This window comes from Chiloscyllium plagiosum, chromosome 26, assembly GCF_004010195.1.
Source record: "Chiloscyllium plagiosum isolate BGI_BamShark_2017 chromosome 26, ASM401019v2, whole genome shotgun sequence".
Lineage (NCBI taxonomy): Eukaryota > Metazoa > Chordata > Chondrichthyes > Orectolobiformes > Hemiscylliidae > Chiloscyllium > Chiloscyllium plagiosum.
Window position 1 is genome coordinate 9,433,274 of NC_057735.1, and position 21,076 is coordinate 9,454,349.

Below are 21,076 nucleotides of genomic sequence, written 5' to 3' on the forward strand. Positions count from 1 at the left end.
TGAACCACCTTTTTCTCTACCATAGATCTCTATGCCTGGGTGCCATGTGTGTTTTGTAATGGTGTAGTTTGGAGATATTTACTACATTGTGAGAGTTCAGCACTCTTTTGGGGGCTTACTTTTATGTTCACATATGCAGCAAGCTCCTGAACTCAATCATACTACAGGACTGAAGTAATGAATTGAAACTAAATACTTTCCCAGAAAAAGGAAAATTTTAAAAATATGAATGACAGGGGATGTACCCTTGAACACATGCTGACCATTGGCTAAAAATGGTGCAGTAGAAACTTTTGAAAAGACTGCCTGCACTGCTGAATAAAAAAGTATTGTGGTATGACCCAAAGAAATACTAAGGTAAGGCTTAGAAAACAAAATATATTTTTGTTGTAATTTAAAGCGAGACATTATAAACACATTATATTTTATCCGTGCACTTACTAAGTGAAAGTTAATAGTTCCGTTTACTATGGAATGATTTTTGCTTTCTCATCGACATGTTTATATCTATATATATTAGGAAGTGAATAACGGCTTGCTGCAGGAAGCTTGATTCATGGCCGTTTTAGTAGCTCTTTTTCAGATATATTTAACCAATACCAAAATGGCATATCTGAATAATGCATAACCCACATTTAAATGTTCTGCAGTAAATGCCACGCTAATCACTTCATCTTTTTCTTAAAGATTTTAAATTTCAATTAATATGTTGAATTTCCTTCTAATGGAAGCTGGAGGAACACCAACATGCCGTGGCTCCTAGTAGCTAATGCTGCATAAGGTGCTTACACCTTGCAGTACTGCCTATGAATGTAGCAGCATGGTCCAAGGAGGTTCCAACCACAAAACTGACTTTCTCTCCCCAGAGGAGAAAGTGAGGACTGCAGATGCTGTAGAAGGGCTCATGCCCGAAATGTCGATTCTCCTGCTCCTTGGATGCTGCCTGACCTGCTGCGCTTTTCCAGCAACACAATTTTAGCTCTTTCTCTCCCCCTACCCAAACTTTTTAATCTTTCACCATTTTACCTCACAAGCTTTATTGTTCTGGAGCTTTCTGCCAAAATCCATGGTATAACAATGATACTTCAGATGGGTAAGTCAGCAGCAGGTGCAATTTTACCTTGGAAAATATGAGGTGTTATATCTTGGAAAAGTAAAAAGACAAGGGAGTACTCAATGAATGGCAGGACATCTGGAAGCTCAGAAAGAGGCATCTTAGAGTGTTTCTTCACCCAAGTCTGAATGTGACAGGACAGATTAATAGGTTATTTAAGGCAGCATACAGGACTTAATTGCCTTTATCAATCAAGGCATAGATTATAAGAAAAGGTGCATTAAATTGGAGCTGTACAGAACTTTGATTAGACCAATGCTGATACATTGTCTGCGGTTCTGGTCATCATACAATAGGAATGATGTAATTGTACTGGAGGGGGTGCAGAGGAGATTCACCAGGATGGTGCCAGAGTTGGAGCATTTTATCTATGAAAGGCTGGATAGGCTTGGGCTGTTTTCTTTAGAGCAGAGAAAATTGAGGGCGGGGAACCTGACAGAAGTGGTATAACACTATGAGAGGCATTGACAGGGTGCACAGAAAGCAGCTCCTCCCCTTAATCAAAGAGTCCATAATGAGTGGGCATAGTTTTAAGTTGAAGGGCAGGAGGTTTACGGGGGATGAGAGTTAAAATCTTTACACCTACAGGGTGGTGGGTATCTTGAAAATAATACTTGAGAAAGTAGTTGACATGGGAAACCTTAACTTTTGAATATACATGGATGAGCGCTTGATATCATAAAATGAGAGGCTGGAAAACAGGATTCATGTAAATAGGCAGGCGGTGATTCAACGGGGCTGAAGGACACTTCTGTGCTGTATGACTCTAATAGAGGAAAACATCCAGTCTTGAATCAACATTTTATGCTAGCAGCACTGCAGAGACATTGCATTGTGCCATCCTCACTTCTAGAAAGAATATATAATATCAGACAAGCTTTGTTTGAACATATATTCCTCCTGAATAACTTTGTCGCATTTGCGCCAGTCGGGTATCACTACAGGGTAAGACAACAATAGGGAAATCTCTGGCACAGTTAGGTGCAGCAGCAGCAGCACATGAGAGAAGCTCTTCAATCAATATCCAGCTTTTGTAGCAAATTGATTTGCAAATAGTTTTGGTGATGAAGGATAGCTTTTTCATGAGTATGGTGTGCAGCACCAATGATTGTAATTTTTACGGAAATTAGAGAAGATCTTTAGTAGCCTGTATTTTCTATCCCTATTAATAGTAAACCTACTCTAGCTTATTTGAACATGGTGAGACTAAGCATCTTCTGTAGATATGGTTTATTGAACAGCACCAATTTGAAAAATAACTGTCACCTGGCCATTGCATTCAATCTATATGAATTTAAGTGAAAACTGTGAAAAATCATGGAAATCCAGCCAAGCAACAACTTAGTTATTAATTCCAAAAGTTGACTTACTATAAACTCAAATTGCCTTCCTGATGTGTAATTTTATATATTTATTTCTTGCTGCTTATAAACATACTAAATTGTTACTTTGAAGGTGATCCCTAAAGGAGGCAGGGAAATATCAAATTTAACATTTTATCATTCATGTATTTTAATTTTATTAATACCTCCTTTTAAATGGTCTATCATCAAAAACACTACCAGCCAATGTTGCTTTTCCTGAAACCATTTAAAATTTGATTTGTTTTTTTAAATCGAAAGTCTACTATTTATATTTGCTTTGCAATACTTTTCCATCGTTGTGATCTTCAAATAATTTTCAGCATCAGCAGAGAAGACATCAAGTTTTAAGCCAAGACCTTGTTTTTACTCTGGTCTCTGTTTAGTTTTGGACTTGGGAAAAGAGGCAACTTTAACAGTCTAGCTGAATAACAGACAAATTATAATCCAATTTATTCATTAGAATTATGTCTTTAGCCCCCCCACACAAAAATAGGGTTATAGAACATAGAAAGTAGAAGCTGGAGTAGACTATTCAGCCTATTGAGCTGGTTCTGCCATTCAATATGTTCATGACTAGTTTTTCATTTCATACTTTCATACAGAGGCTCTCCTCACACCCTTGACAACTTTATTTATTTATTTCTTACATCTATTCAGTGAATTGACATCTACAGCCTTACGTGGAAGAGAATTCCATGGGTTCCCCACTCTGAATGAAGAAATGTCTCCTCACCTAGGTCCTAAAAGATCTACATCATTTTCTGAGAACCTGACAACTTGTTCACGACTCTCCAAACAGGGGAAACATCATCCTCATATTCAGTGTGTCCAGTCCTCAAAATTTTATATGCTTCGACAAGATCAACTCTCATCTTCTTCTCTCTATGTATATATAGTCATACACTATATTTATTTTTCAAAACACAGATCAAGCAATTAATCCATGGACAGGCATTTGTGGGCCTAATCAGCTTTGAACCTGTATGTGGTGTAAGTGCACTATACTGATAGTCACCCTGTCACAGTGAGTTGAGAAAATAAAATATAACTACATTAGCAGCACATTTGTAGGAGAAAGAAGACGTATATCTTCAAATAATGAAGTTATACAATAGAAATGTGGCAAAGTGACACACCAGAATTTCAATAGCAATAGGAGGAAAGTGAGGGAGAGAACACTAGCTAATTAAATCACTACTATTTGCCGTTAATATTCTGAGTAATATCAAAACATGAAGTCAAACAAAAACAGAAATTGCTGGAGAAATTAACTTTGCTTACTCTCCATAGATGCTGTTAGGCCTGCTACAATTTCTCCAGAAATTTCTGTTTTTGTTTCAGATTTCCAGCATCTGCAGTTCTTTTTTTTAATGAATTCAAAAAAACTTTGCCGGTTACCTTGCTGGAGTACGGTGCCATCTGCATTAACCGGTTGGTATACAATTGTCTGTCCCTCTGCAGTCTGTGCCACCTGCTGTCCTTGCACTATTTGCTGTTGACCATATTTAGTTATGGAAATAATTAAATATTTTTTGCCATTTTCCAAGTTTAACATAGATATTTATACATTGATCATAAAATGCAGTTCAGCATATACAATATAAAGTGAGCCTTAAGAGGATTATGGACAGTGTAGAGAATCTATTGTAACAAACACTTTTAATTTATGACTTTACAAACTCTAACCTGTAGTGGTGTTAATGAACAAATAAAATTTTTCAAACTGGTAAGTAAAGTACATCAATTGGAGATGTTGTCACTGTGTTGAATAGCCACTGATAATAGCTTAACGTTGACAGCCAAGTTAAAAGAATTTCTTACGGCTCAGTTTCAGTCTCAATGTGAATATTAGGTTAAGATTGATATTTATAACTCAACAATTGTTTCAGCTATTCAGGCTTTGCATTCCACTTGACAGAAAGAATTCCTCCTTCTGACATCAAGGTCAGGTTAAGTTTCTGATATGGTCAGCATCAAGACTGGTGAGACTGAGTGTTGAGAAGTGTAATTTAATATTAAAGGCTATCTCCGCATGAGCTATTCACTTATCTCAACCATAAGTTGTTGTTGTTCGATCATCTAAGCCAAATAGACTTTGCTGTTTTGTCCACGGGATCTTGATGTCACTGCCCTCTGGCCACACCCATGAATGAATAAACATAACCACTTTGCTGCAGGTCTAGATCCATACGTCCTGGCATCCTTAGGGTCTGGTCTACATTAGTGATCCACGTGAGTTTTTGAAACAAATCAGCAGTGTCCAACTAGACTACACTGACCATTTTCCCAAACTAAACTAATTCCACCTGTCTGCATTTGGCCCATATCCCTCCAACCTGTTCCTATTCATGTACTTAAACTATTTCTTTTAAACGTTGAAACTGTACCCGCATCCATCCCTTCCTCTGGCATTCATTCCACACACGAACCACTATACTTAAAAAGAATTTGCCCCTTATTCATTTTAAATCTTTCTCCACTCACCTTAAAAATATGCCCCCTACTTTTGAACTGTAGAGAGAAAAGTGAGAGAAAAAAAGAACCTTTGCTATTCACCTTATCTATGCTCGTGATTTTATAAACCTCTGTAAAGACCATTGCTCAACCTACTACACTCCAGTGAAAAAAGTCCATTAGGCTAGTTTGTAATTCAAAGTTTTATTGAATTAAAATGTCACTATCTGCCAGAATTTGAACCATGTCCCCCAGACATTAGTTGGGTTTCTGAATTACCAGTTCAATGACATTGCCACTATGCCACCACTTCCCCTTGGAACAATTTTCTAAAAACTCTGATAACTAACTGCTAGTTTGGCAGCAACCCATCTACTAATTAAAACATAAACTTGAAACATTTTGGGAATTGAAAATTGCAAAGATCAATTTAGCTTTACTATTAATAAAGCAATATACATTTTTGGAGTTTCATGCCTCAACTGATTGAGCAAGAGACTCTGGGGTTACTTTCAAAGAAGTAATTTATAAACCAAAAGAAATAGGAACAGGAGTAGACTGTTCAGCCCCTTGATCCTGCTCTGCCATTCAATAGAGTCATGGCTGATCCTGACATTCCTCATGTCACGTTTCTGCCCTTGCCCCCCCACAGCCCCAGATTCTCCTACTGGGCAAGAATTTATCTACCAACCTCAGTCTTAAATGTGCACAAGGATGCTGCCCTTCAGCTTTCTGTGGCAAAGAATTCTGAAGATTCTCAACCCTCAGAAGAGATTTCACATCTCAGTCTTAAATTGGTGCTCTTTAATTCTGAGACTATATCCTCCAGTCCTAGACTCTCCATTGAGGGGAAACATCCTCTCAGCATTTACCTTTGTCTAGCATTTATGAATCTTACATGGTTTTATGAGATCAACTGACATTCTTCTAAGTTCCAATGAACATAGAGTCCGAATTTGTTCAAGCTTTGCTCATAAGATAACTCCTCCATGCCAGGTATTAGTATGACAATTCTCAGAAATAGCTGAAATGTTTCAGCTATAGATGCCTGGTCCTGACATGCAATTATTATAATTATGCAAGCAAATTGCACGGTGGCACAGTGGTTAGCACTACTGCCTCACAGCGCCAGAGACCCGGGTTCAATTCCAGCAAATGTTGCAGGTATTTGAATGTACCATATTCTTACAAACATTCTGAGCAGTGGCAGTTGAGGGAGGGACATTGACCCCAATACTAGAAAAACTCAAACCTCTTCTGCAAATACTATCACAAAACTCAAAACTGCATGAAATGTTATCCTAATTTGTGTGTACATGTTTTAGCAGCGGAACATCAGAACCAGCATTCTGGTGAAAGATCACAAACTAAAACATTAATCCTGTTTCTCTCTCCTTAGAGGCAGCAAGACCTGCTAATGTTTTCCAGCAATTTCTGTTTTCATTGTCTTATGGTGAGGGTCTGGCTGTATTATCTAAGTCAGAGGTGAGGGTGACACCAATTCAGTCAAGCTGGAACATTTCAGGAAGAAAGTCAACTTTCACTTTTTGAAATGAACTGTGGAACTTGGAAAGTTCAGATAAAATGGTAACTAACATTAAATCTTTTATTTTTGAAAAAATACATTAAAAATAAGGATAAAGTTTAGAAAAAGCAACAAAAGAATGAAAACCTTAAGATAACATAAGGAAAAGAAAAATCAGGTTGCAAAGTGGTTACATATTTATTTTTGTCATGAAATATTCTTGAAATTTAAGCAGCTTTGATATTGTAACATTCAACATTACAGATGCAAAACTGTCAAATCTCAATGGCTAACACTATTGTCAAAATACAATGGATGTGCTGTCAGTTATTGTCAAGATGATCGATTTCAACATTTACTAGCCGCGATTTTAGAATAGACAAAAGCCTATGATTCATTAGTATATGAAAATATGACAGCACAATATATTAGGTCTAGATTTGTAATTCGAGGTATAAGGTTAAGAAAACACAGCAAAAATGGAATGGTGAGTTGCCAATTTCCATAGACACCTTTCACGTTAATCAGGAATGGTACTTCAGAAACTTGGCTTCTTTCTAAGCAGGAGTTACACATTTGTTGAGTTACAAGGAATTATTGACAAGTAATTCAGAGCTCCCCAAACACAGTGTAGAAAACATCATAAGATCCCTACAGTCTGGAAGCAGGCCATTCAGCCCATTAAGTCCAAAATGACCCTCGGAAGAGCGTACCACCCAGACTCACCCCTTTATGCTATCCCTGTAACACTGCATTTCCCATAGGTAATCCACCTAATCCTGGGAACAATGGGCAACCTAGCATGGCCAATTCACCTCACCAGAGCAAATCCATGCAGACATGGGGAGAATGTGCAATCTCCACACAGGCAGTTGCCTTAGGTCGGAATTCAACCTGGGTTCCTGGTCATGTGAGACAGCAATGCTAACCACTGAGCCACAGTGCTGCCTCAGATGCTGAGCATAATTTGGAGAGTCAACATTACCACAGAAGTAGTTCTGCACAGGGCTGGTCAGAGATACCTAAAGGAGACTGAGATAGAAAGATGGCTGAGACTGGCAGGATATAGTATTATAGTATATGCCCCGCCAGAACGACAGTTGAATTGACACCATGAGGCAAAAGGAGATGAAGCTGGCCCAAAGGGCACCTGGAGAGGTATATTCACAGAAAATCTTCAAAGAGTGGGAGACCATTTGGGTTGGAGCAATTGTCTAGGGCTGGAGGCAGAGCCTTCCTATCCAAAGCTTCTCTGGTCCCATGTCAGACAAAGTCTAAGTAAGTAATCCAGAGTCCCAGGCTAATAGTCTGGGACTTCGGTTCAAATCCCACCATGGCAGATGACACACGCTCTTTAGGGAAGGAAATCTGCGATTCTTAATTAGTCTGTACTACTTTTGACTCAATGTGGTTGACTCGGTGACTGTCCACTGAAGAGTCACAAACCACTCAGTTCCAGGGCAATTAGAAATTCGTAACAAATATTGTTCTTATCCCAGTGACGCCCACATCCCATGAAAGATTAAATCAAAATGGATCACATACACAGGCAAAAAAAATTAGTTCGAGGTCAAAAGGTCATCCAATTTAATTCATGGATCAGTGGTAGCAGTCTTGCCTGTCAGTCTGAAACATGCAAGTTCAAGAACCACACAAACTTATACACACAATCTACGCTGACACTCAACTGTTGGATATGATGTTTAAGAAAAAAAGGCCATGCCTTACCTGTGTTTGTCCTGCTGTCACAGCTGCTTGCGGCTGTTGAATAATGATTTGTTGTGCCTGTCCCGGTTGGTTCTGGACCTGAACAGCTTGCCCACTTTGAAGCTGGAGCTGACTTGGTTGAACCAGCTGAATCTGAAAATAATGCACAAAGTCATATTTGTAACTGCAAATTATATGGAAGGTGCATTAAATGTTTGTATATTAGAACACACTGAAAGCCCTGTAAATTATTCACGTTTGGTAAATTATATAAATAATTTTATTAAAAATAGAAAGCTACAGGACATACTCCTCATGGAAATATTTCGAGCAGAATCTAATATTGGATAGAAGAATGAATTTAGCTTTGTATTATTTTTAGTGACATTTTCTAAAAAAAAGGCTAAAAATATAATTGAACAAGGTAATTCCAGTCATCAAAGAGATCATTTCTGCAGACAGCCTGATTCACTCATTCCCTTAACTCAAAGGCCAATCCATTGATGACTACGCTGTTTCAAACTAAAGTTCTCAATATATGGCATGGGCACTCAAAGTCATGCTTACATTTTGAAGCTTCAAGCTACTCAACTTGTAAATATCATTACTGCCCTAAAATTCAGATGTACATTTCCCAGCAGGTGGTATTGAAAATGATCATGGCAAACTCGGACTAATTTTAAACTTTTGGGGAAGTGGAAACCAACTGTACTATACTAAATAAGAAAAGGGGACACTAAGCCATTTCTATTAAATTTGATTCCTGGGCTTGGCTAGCTGAGCATAGAAACAGGATGATGATGGTGATTTGATTTATTGTCACGTGTACCTAAGTATAGTGAAAAGCTTTGTTTATGAGCAGCACAGGCAGATCATAGTAAGCAAGGATATACAAGTCACAGGGTGAAAAAACAAACTTGGCCATAGGCATACAAGTTACATTGCACAGGGTGTGCACTAGGCAAAATCAACATTAGCAAGATCAGCATTATTTGAAGTTAGACAGTTCATTCATTAGTCCAATAATGGCAGAGAAGCTGTTCTTGAACCTGCTTGTGCATGTGTTCAAACTTCCGTATCTTCTGCCTGACAGAAGAGATTGTAGGAGAGCATTACCAGGGTGGGATGTGTCTTTGATGATGTTGGCAGCCTTTCTGCAGCAATGAGCCATGTAAATGGAGTCCACAGATGGAAGCTTGGCTTCAGCCATGGTCTGGGCTGTGCACACAACCTTGTGTAGTTTTTTTACGGGCAGAGCTTTTGCCATACCAGGCCGTTATGCATCTGGATAGTATGCTTTCAGTGGTGCTCTGTAAAAGTTGGTGAGGATCATTGTGGACATGCCAAATTTCCTTAGCAGCCTGAGGAAGAAGAGGTATTGGTGCGCCTTCTTGACTCTCACATTTACATGAGTCATTCAGCCCCTCGAGCCTGTTCTACTATTGAGTTAGATCATGGCTGATCTGTGACCAAACTCCCTAACTGTAGCCTTTGGCCCATATCCCTTAACTCCTTTGTTTAACAAAAAATAATCCATATCAGACATAAAATTAACAACTGGGCTGACATCCACTGCAGTTTGTAGAACAGAGCTCCAATCATCTACCACCCTGTGTGTAGAGATCCTTCCTCTCCTGAATATTCCACCATTCATTATCAAGTTATGTCTCCAAGTTCTAGAATCTCCAACCTATGGAAATAGTTTATCTACCTTGTCTTTTCCTGGTAATATCTTGATGACTTCGATCAGATCACCCCATACCTTCTAACTTCTAGAGAAGGTAGGCTTAAAATTTACATAAATCTCTCCTCATAACTCAATTCAAGTATAGGTATTATTCTTGTAAATTTATGTACTTTCTCCATGGCCATCCTTCTTAAGATGTGATGCCCGAGTTTTGCTCACAGTACACCAACTGGAGCCTAACAAGGATTTTGTATAACTGTCGCACAATTTCTGCATCCTTGTACTCCAGTCCTCTAGAAATACAGGGCAACATTCCATTAGTTTTCTTGATTATTTTCTGTACCAATTTGTGAGATTTTACACATCATGCACCCAAGTGTTTTTGGGCATCCACTACCTTTAACTTCACATTGTCTAGAAAGTAGCCTTGATCTATCCTTTTACAGTTCAAAATGGATAACCTCACACTTGTTAGTTTATCAATTCATTTAGTTTATCAGTATCCTTTCATAGGTTTATCTGCATCTACAATGTCACCTAACTTTATGTCATTAGCAAAATTGAATACAGGGGAACCTCTATTATCTGAATGATATGGCCGGGTAGTATTTGGTTTGGATAATTGATTACGTGGTTAATTGATTTCCTCTGGGGCTCGGAGTTTCTGTGAATCTGCTCCCCGTTCAAGAGACTAGGCAGCAGCACACTGCATGCGAGACCCCGGTCCCCGCCAGCCCCCAACACCGTCCACCCCCAACCCTGTCACCACCCCCCCGCGCCCACCCACCATCCAACCCCTGTCCGTGCCCCCGACCCTGTTCAACCTGCCCCCTCTTCCGCTCCGGGGCAGCTGGACTGTGCACCAACAGTAAGACTGCTGCTGCCTTTGTGGGTTAAGTCTCCAAATAGCGCACGCGCGCACACACACAACCTTTTGACAGGTTCCCACTCTGCCCTGTACAGGACAATGTTGGAGAGATTATCTGGGAATGGGGGGGGGTTTGGATACACCTCTATGTAGAACTCCAGGCAAAGTGTGGGGGGGAAGAGAGAGTGAGAGAGAGAGATCAGTCATTTGGAGACTGTCCAGGACTGTTCTCAGCAGCATTTAAGTGAGCTGAGCTCGTTTTTAATCATTGTACCTGTAAACAGAAAACACGATCACGGTTGAAACAGCTCTCTGACGTAATATTTCTATCGGCACCTTGAAATCCCCTTTGGGTAATCCGATATTTGGATAATCGAGGTTCCTTTGTATACAAATTTCTATGCCATTAGCCAAGTCGTTAATAAGATGAATAACCGAGGCTCTAACACATCCTTGTGGGACATCACTGGTCACATCCTGCAATTTGAGTATCTACCCATTATTCCTATTTTCTGGTGCCTGCCACTTAACCAATTTCTCAACTAATTACTTGCCCTCAATTCCAGAGGCTTCTATGTTATGTAACAGTCTCTAATGTGAGGCTTTATCTCGAAGACCTTATAAATAACATCCATAGACAGTCCTCTGTCCATTAGTCCAATTGAAATGCAACCCCTAAATTACTGGAATAGAAAGAAACAATGATTTTGTCCTAAAAATGTATATACACACCTGTTGTATACCTTGCCCTCCAGAGACAGGAACCTGCATAATTGTCTGTCCTTGTCCTGTAGGTACTGCTTGAACCATGATTGGTTGACCAGTGGATGTGATTAACTGACCACCACTAACTTGGACCATTAATGGCTGACTCTAGGAGAGGGAAAACAAAAAAAAACTAAATACAGAGAATTAGTATTGTCTTACAAATACAAAATTTCAATACTTGTAGAACACAGACAATTAAGAAGCTGAAGTTATATTTTCTCCTTTGCATTTTCTCCAGAAGATTCTAATTCCTGATGAATGAAAGGAACAAGTAACCTCTCTGGAGTGCTCAGTATTCAATCAGAGGGAAAATTGGCTGGATCATCAAGAAGAACATAAAGACAATTGGTCCTGAAATCAAGATATACCAAAACTAAATGCTGTCCAAATTCCCAACTTTGGTTAGTATGTGCAACTGGCACTATTGTCCATACAACGAATTTCCAATCTTGCAGTTAATTTTAAGAAAGTATAGGGAAAAACATCAAAAGGGCAAGCTATCCTGGGCAATTTGTGCATACTACCTAAAGACTGGCAATGCAGTAAATCTATACGTGTAAATTGCAAACCACGTGCACAAATGAAAGCATTTGACCCATTTGATTAATACCTGTTGTTGAATTTGTCCCTGAACCACTATCTGTTCAGTTGAATTGCTGTTATTTGCTGTGTACTGTTCCATTATTAACTTGACTGTGCTGCAGAATTCTTGGCAGAATACTGTTCAAAACTGAACAAAACCTAAAAAAAAATAACGAGACATGAAATTCTAATTCATTTTGCAAACCCACTGATATAATTTTAGACATAGCACAAATACTCTGGAATTAACACATCACTCCAAACAATATAAACATAGTAAGACAGGCAAGGTATCGAGATACAGGTGTGATGAGGTTTAAAATTCGTAATTACAAAATACAAATATGCACAAATGCACCCAACCAAACAAACTGTCTGAAGGAATCTGACAATGGAGATCATACTATGAAACTCCTTGATGTTTGAAATATTTTGATAATGGATTGATCAAACTTAATTCAAAAGTTCAATTTAAATAAGGTATTGTAATGTACTGTGATTGTTACATCTCTTTACTTTTTGCCTTCCAGTCATTGAGTTAACATAGAAAAATGGTCACGATTGAAGGTCAGCCAGCAAGCAACAGTTCCTCAAAGTAGTACGCTTGACTTGAAAATCTTTGTCTGCTTCCCTTCACTCGGCCTACTTATCATCTATATTACAGTGCTCAGTACAATTCAAAACTTTTTCAGATAACAAAGAAGCCATGTATGCTTGCAGCATTGTCAGGCTACGGCTGCTAAATTGGAGTTATTCTTTAAAAATATATTTTGAATGGGTGTGGACATCACTGGCCAGGCCAGCATTTATTGCCCATTTCTAATTGCCCTTGAGAAAATGGTGGTGAGCAGTCTTCTTAATTGCTTCAGGTCTATGATGTGGTGGTTCACCCACACCACTGTTCAGATGCAAAGTCCAGGATTTTGATCCAGTGACAGTAATGAAACAGCAATATAGCTTCAGGTCAGATTGGTGAATTGTTTGGAAGGGAAATTACAAATGGTGTCAGTGCTTGCACAAGGCCACTCTTGCTCTTGTAGGTGATAGTGGCCATGCTATTGAGCGACTCTCAGCAACTTGTTGCAATGCATCTTGTGGATGGAGCACATGGTTGCACCATTTTATCAGTAGTGGAGAAAATGAATGTTTAAGGTGGTGGATGGATACCAATCAGGTAGTTGCTTTGACGTGGATGGTGCTGAGCTTAAATCTTGTTGCAACTACACTCAAAGGTAAGTAGTGACCATTGCATCACACTCCTGACCTGTGCCTTGTAAACGGTAGCCAGGCTTTGTGAAGTGGAGGTGAGTTCTTGCAAATTTTACAGCCTCAGATCTGCTTTGGTAGTCATGTATTTAATCAGGCTGTTCCAGGTTAGTTTATTTTCAATGGTGGCATTCAGGATCTTGATGGCAATGCCACTGAATTCCATGGGGAGATGGTCAGATTCTCTCTTGCTGAGGATAGTCATTGCCTGGTTCTTCTGTAGCATGCATGATGGTTACCAATTATCAGCCCAAATCAACATGCTGTCTAGGTCATGCTACATATGACACAACTGCTTCAATATTACGAGATGAGAATGGTATTAAATTTGCAATTATCAATGACCATCCTAAGCTAATAAAAAAAAATGTTATTCATGAACTAGCACAACACTGTGCCTAGGAACTTACTCTTAAGAGCTCCTGTAGTCATAACATAGGACCTTCAACTACCTCAACCATCCTTCCATGTGCTTTGTATGACTAGAACCAGAAAAGAGTTTTTCCCAATTTCCACCAACTCCAATTTTGCTAGGAGTTCTTGGTGCCCCACTTGGTCAAATGCTGTCTTGAAGTTAATGGTAGCAATTCTCATCTCATCAGCATGATAAGTGTCAAACTTAACTAAATCAAACATGTCGAACAAGCTCCAAAATGATCTTCAATGAAGTACTGATTTCAACAATTGCTCACAAGTCTAACCAGGGCAGCCATACAAATACAGTGGCAATTCCAGTACAGACTCAAATGCTCTTGTGAGTGGCTAGACAGATTCATTAAAAGTTCTATTGTCTTACTGAGACAAAATTACTCTTAGCTGGATACAACCACAAAACTTCACAAGACACCATAAAAGGTCTGGATTGCCTGTTTCATCTGTAGCCCTGCCACTGGACACAGTGTCTACTCTATCCACCACTAGCAGTGTTCTGTTATAGTATGTAATAGCTATTACACATACAGTAGCAGCTCACCACATCAACTGATAGCCCCTATCACTTCCCAGATGTGTAAATTCTATCCTTGAGAAAGACAACTGCAAATATATTATAGAACACTATCACTTTTGAGTTCTGCTATGTTATATAGTATTTCTAACTTACATTTGTGAAGCACAATGAAGCCAGCAGTCAAAAAAGACAGCTTTCTCAGGGAAACAAAAAAAAAATCATAAATATAGTCTTCCTCATATTATATGCAGCCAAAGAATAAACAAACAGAATCATGGTCATATAGCCTGTAGCCACAAGTTTTTTTTAAATCAAACACCCAAAATCTCTGATGTTGTCGAAGTAAGCTGTTTACAGACCCCAACCCATGCCTACCTCAGAATAAAACTGAATAAATAAAGTCCCTATGTTACACGGATATTTTTGCTTTATTGTTCAAGTGACCAAAAAATGATATCATCCATGATCTTCATTAAACTAAGTTTCATTAATAATGTTATCCACTATAATGATGCTAATCTTAATTTGCAATTTACAGTGATCCACTACTTGGCTAACAATTATGGGGAACAAGAAGTCATATGCTCCAATATTCAGTCTGGACGATGAATGTAACTGCCTTAGGAAGTTCTGGGATTTAGCATTTAAATTCCCCATTGATTAACTGATAATTTCTAATTTGACCACTAATCTAAACTTTGATATACTTTGGGTTAGTATATTAATGGGACACATATGATATGTGGGCCTCATAAAATGCAAGTTCTATTTCATCATAAGTATGCAAATAACTTGAGGGCAGGGTGTGTAAATCTCCTAGGAGTTATTCACAATCTTTCAACTCACCTGAAAAGGATATTCTAAATCAGTTTTGAAAACTGACCCATTCATCGCAACAGTGCTTTAACAAAGCTGACACAGCCTTATCCACTTATTTTTTAACATATTTTATTGCAATATCAAACTTAGCACAACCATTTCTAAGGTCCTGTTTGTCCTCCTGTACTTTTAAGGGTGGAAAACTTTCCTGTTTACATGCAACTGTGGCATACAGAAATTCCATTTGCTGCCTTTAAACACAAGGCTTTCCCTTCTCATTCTAATGGGATTTTTGGACATGTAGTTTCAAATCAGTTAGTATTGTTGTGGGTGAGGAGGAGTGGAAGTCCAACCTTCCAGATGGTTCAGGAGTGAGTAACACTGAACTGTCATTGCATGAACAAGTGATATTTGAACACTGCAAAAAATTCAGAAATTAAAAGCTGTGACACTTTGAGTCTTAATGTTTCTAGAATTTAAAAATGTAATGTTATTCTATGTAGCATAAGAAATTTCACATAAGCATATTTCTCTTTTTAAGATGCCGTACTGCATTCAACTTTGTTGCAAATTAAAGTAAATCAAATGCTGTTAAACACAGAACCATTCTTCATTGTGTTCCTTCCCACATAATTGCAATTTGCAAGATTGTCTCAAGTGGTTGCGATCCAGCAGGTTACATTAGCAATGAAGTTGGGATGGTGTTCTCATTAGCTAGAAAGCCTCAAAATATTAAAATTGAAAGCAGATATCGAGAAAAATGCAAATAGGCCAAAATAGCACCTAATTTAGATTTTCAACTTGCTCATATTTATTACATATCCAATAAAAGACATCTAGAAATATTAGTGAACCAACCCTTCATATTTTCTTGAAACAAAATTATGTTCCCTTACTGAGCCACAATGTATATTGTTTGATAAGGAGTTGGAGAGAAAGTGGAGACAACAGGTACAATGCTTATCAGCAATTTTTATGTAAGCATAAATTCCAAACAGACAATTTCCATAATGTTAAGACCTTCAGACATGATAAACAGAGTTATGGTTATTGCAGTACTAACTTTCAAACACATGAGGGAACTATGCATTGCTCTGAAGAATTGCATCACAAAGGTCTTGGTAAAGCACCTCAATGTTTTTTGTATATTGTCCCAATTGAAACAACAGTACTCATTTGCACCAATATTTAGAAATATTTTGCTTCTGCTAATCAATAAGACACTTTCACTGGTTGAAAAATACTGATGATTTAGCTAGGGATCAAATGCACTGATAAATGCTATTTGGAGGAACAAAATTTAGATTTGAACAATGTGAAATCACCATTACTTTTAAAACACCATTCATGCTATGGGCTCAGGCATCTTTTATATACATCTTATTTGCTGAAATAACAAAGACTTATTGTGATGGAATGAGGCCCATAATGTTCAAACTTGCTCATATGTGAAATCTATTACTCAGATTGTACATATTGCATTTGCAATGCAAACAATTCTAAAATTAAGGTTGACAGTGTGGTGTTGGAAAAGCACAGCAGGTCAGGCAGCATCCGAGGAGATTCGATGTTTTGGGCATAAGCCCTTCATAAGGAATGAGGCTTGTGAGACAGGGGGGCTGAGAGATGAATGGGAGGGGGCGGGGGGAAGGGCTGGGGAGAAGGTAGCGAAGAGTACAATAGGTGGATGGAGATGGGGATGGAGGTGATAGGTCAGAGAGGAGAATGGAACGGGTAGGTGGGATGGAAGATTGGCAGCCCAGCCCACAAGCCTCATTCCTGATGAAGGGCTTATGGCCAAAACGTCGATTTTCTTCTCTGACCTCACCTTCTCTCCCCCCCCCCCCACCTTAATCTACTATCGCATTCTCAGCTACCTTCCCTCCCCCAACCCACCCCTTCCCATTTATCTCTCAACGCCACCCTCCACCGCGCCCCCCAACCCCAGCCCACAAGCCTCATTCCTGATGAAGGGCTTATGCCCGAAACGTCGATTCTCCTGCCCCTCAGGTGCTATCTGACCTGCTGTGCTTTTCCAGCGCCACACTCTCGACTATGATCTCCAGTATCTGCAGTCCTCACCTTCTCCTAACTCTAAAATTAAGGGCATCAATAACAGCAGGTATTAAGTCAGTCATTCAGTTGTGAGACAAAAGGGTTATCGACAATCTTATGGTGTGTTTCTAAGGTTTCAAAGCATTTTTAAAAAGGGAGGCAAGTTGAGTAGAATGATCAGATTACATGCTACAAAACTATTTATGCAGACAGAATCCAGGATACTTAACATCCTAACAAAAAGAGACCATTCAAAACACCTGTTCTCTACACAAATGCTGTCCACAATCAAAATATGACAATATTTAAAAATAACTATTAATTTCCCCTGATAAAATATGCAGATATCTTTTTCCAGGCTTGATGTGTCACAGCTGACCTTAATTACAAATATCTGTGCTTTCCAGTAGGAGTTATGGGATAGCAGTCGGGAATGGGATTCTTACTTGATTTTACCCCTCCTTGCCTAGAGTATTAAGGCTAAATGTCACACTTATTCCACCTGCTTTGGCTAAGACTGGCATATTCTACATGGAATATAGATCCATTATAGTTGTATTATGTTATAATCTTACATAACATATTCAAAATCTGAGTCTTGTACTGGCTATCCATAAAACTTTAGTTCTGTTTATGATATTTTTTTCACATTTTTCCATTACAAATACATATGGAAGTTGCCCAGTTCAGACTGTTACTATGTAAATTATACCCTGCTCCCATTGGTGGCAGTATAACACTTCAGTTGTACACCTTAACTACAGAGAAATTTCGAGAAATGCTTTGAATTAACCTGGGTTATTACACATCTAAGCAGGTGGGACTTGAACCTAAACCTTTTTGGCTCAGAGATATGGACACTACCACCGCACCAGAAAAGACCTTAAGAAATAGGTTTGATCAGTATTAAACAAGAAGGTAAACAGCAGGGTACAGTTTTGATCCACAGATCTCTGGATTACAGGCCCAGCATGTTCGCACAGCAACCCAGCCTTTTACAACATTTTCACAAGGCATTACATTGCAATTTTTTCTGCACTCAGGCTCGTCAGCAAATTTCAAAAGTTTAGCACAACGGTAAACATACACAAATAAAATGCAAAAGGAATAAATTGAAAATTCAAACAAATGAGTAATTAATAAAAATTACAATTAAAAAGCACAACAGCTGATATATAAACCCCCAATTAGTCTTTTCAGTCAAGAAGCATGGCTATAAAAAAAGACAGAAAAAGCCCCAAGTGGTGATCACCAGAGATGTGAATGAGACTGGAATTGAGCTAGAGTTGGAGTTAACCAACACTGATTGTAGTTCATCTCTGATGGTGCATACCATTAGCTGGCCTCAGCCTAATTCATATTGAAGTGTGGTAAAAACATACAGAGATGGTCAATAGTAGCCATTTGGCCTGTCAAGTATACTCTGTCAATATGATCATGGCTGACCATCCTAACTCAGTACCTGTAGCTGCTTTCTTCGTATACCCTTTAATCCCTTTACCCTCAAGAACTGTATCTAACTCTTTATTGAAAAGATTCAATGTTTTGACCTCAACTGCATTCAGTAGCAGAGAATTCCATAGGCTCACCATTCTCAGACATTTCACCTCAATCAAGTCCTAAATGGCCTATTCCATACCCTTAGACTACGGTCCTGTATCTGGACTCCCAGCTGCCTTTCAGCTTCAGTTTTTCCCATCTGCTTCCTGGCTAAGTCCGACAGACACAGACTCCATTTCTCTCTCCTTCCATCCCAAACATGACAAGAAAATGACAACACCCCCCCTCAACTTTTCTCCCACACAAACATTCCCTCATTCTTCCATACAACTGCTCTCAGTCTCTCTCCCAAATACCATATATCACCGCTTCCTTCTTTCTCCCTTACTAACCCTCTCCCTTCGATTAGATTACTTAGTGTGGAAACAGGCCCTTCGACTCAACAAGTCCACACTGACCCACTGAAGCGCAACCTACCCATACATTTACCCCTTCACCTAACACTACGGGCAATTTAGCATAGCCAATTCACCTGACCTGCACATCTTTGGACTGTGGGAGGAAACCGGAGCACCCGGAGGAAACACATCAGACACGGGGAGAATGTGCAAACGCCCCACAGTCAGTTGCCTGAGGCAGGAATTGAACCCAGGTCTCTGATGCTGTGAGGCAGCAGTGCTAACCACACTGGTTTTCTCCCTGCTCAGTAATTTCCTCTCTACCTCACCCATTCTTTCTCCACCTCATTTAATCTCTCTCCTTACTTAATCTTTGCTGCATTTCTCTTACAGTGCACAAAATGATCCATTCTGCCAGCTGTTGAAGGGGTCTGAGCCGACGCAGGGAGTAAGTCTAGTTTTACCCCCGATTTGTTGGTCAACCTGACAGCTCTTCCTCCGACCTGTTCAGCACTCCGACTTGGTTGCCAACTCCCAAATCTCATGCATCTGGAAGACATCCTATCAATTACAGTATTCCTGCACAGTTGCACACCCACCACCATTCTGCTGCCCAGCCTCCGAGTTAAGGTAGAAATGTTCACATCACTCATTACTCCTCCATCACGGGCTGTTTCTCATCTGAGATTTGATGATGAAAGGTTCACTAATGAATGACAGCCAAGGCTGCAGAAAAATGGTCTCTGATTAGAGGGGATGTCCTTGTAGAATCTTCCACAAGTACATATCTGGATTTGAAACCAGGTCATAGACTAAATAGGACCCCTCAGAGGGTTGCATTTAAGTCTGTGGACTACCAGTTGGACAATTCTACTTCTGTTTCCCAAGCTTATGACAGTTATTCTATTTAACTAAAACAAAAATGTCAGATTATATGATTTTAAAAACCCACCAACTCAAACTCAACTTGGGGAATATTTATGGCCATGCAAATTGTGGGTGCAGGGTGTAGATGACTGGAATTTTACCTCAATGGCATCCTCTCAATGACAAATGAAGTTTTGTGCAGCAAAACATTATTTCAGAGGAGATATCTTCTTACAGCACATCTTTACTGACGATTGAAAAGCATAACCTGAAAGGCATGTTCTGACATAAGTAGTGCAAATAAAGCTAAGGAGGGTGGTTGTGCACTGTTGTTTTTGGCATTGATGTCTGTTGCCAATTGCTATAAACATTGGTTATAGTAGTAGTACATTCCAGCTCACAGAAATATTGCATTTTCCTGACACAGTTACATCCCCCAGATATAATAATTTATGTTCAGGGGTTATGGCATACTTTGTAGAGTGATAAACAGTAGAGAAAAGGGCCTTTCAGCAATCTAACCCCATTTTGGAGCAGTTGGCCCATAGCTGTATATGCTTTATCATAGAACCCCTACAGTGTGGAAACAGGCCCTTCGGCCAAACAAGTTCACAATGACTCTCCGAAGAGCAATCCATCCAGACCTATTACTCTATATTTATGCGTGACAAATACACCTAACCTACACATCCCTAAACACTATGGGCAATTTAGCATAGCCAATTCATCTAACCTGCATATCTGTGTGATTGCGGGAGGAAATCAGAGCAAATCCACACAGACACGGGTAGAATGTGCACAGAGTCAGCCAGCTGAGGCTGAAATCGAACCCAGGATCCTGGCACTGTGAGGCAACAGTGCTAACCACTGAACCACCATACCACTTTGGTTTCACAAATGCGCATCTAAATACTTCCTAAATGTTGTGAGGATTTCTGACTCTACTATCCTTGTAGGAAGGATTTGCAGATTCCCACAACCCGCGGGGTGAAAGTTCTTTCCCAGACATAGATTTAAGGTCAGGAGCAGACTATGTCCCTGGTCCCTCCAAGGAGAGAAGTTCCTTGCTGTGTATGCACTCAAGTTTATACAGCTCAGTCAGGATTCCTCCCTTCTTTCTCCACCCCCCCAGCCAACTCTCCTCTGCCCCAAG

General features: G+C 39.4%; 1 protein-coding gene across 7 annotated transcripts in view; it reads right to left on the bottom strand.

The window, feature by feature from the left end:
• Positions 1 to 21,076, bottom strand: part of LOC122563074 (nuclear transcription factor Y subunit alpha-like) — a 68,044-nt gene that overhangs the window by 31,243 nt on the left and 15,725 nt on the right. For all 7 annotated transcript variants that reach the window (XR_006315479.1, XM_043716452.1, XM_043716456.1 and 4 more), the window contains exons 2-5: positions 12,098 to 12,228; positions 11,452 to 11,592; positions 8,186 to 8,317; positions 3,877 to 3,970 (exon numbers count right to left, since the gene is read on the bottom strand). Coding sequence is in view for 6 of the 7 variants with exons in the window: in XM_043716452.1 (XP_043572387.1) it covers positions 3,877 to 3,970; positions 8,186 to 8,317; positions 11,452 to 11,592; positions 12,098 to 12,169 (439 nt within the window). In the remaining variant the exon portion in view is untranslated. The remainder of the gene's footprint in view (positions 1 to 3,876; positions 3,971 to 8,185; positions 8,318 to 11,451; positions 11,593 to 12,097; positions 12,229 to 21,076) is intronic.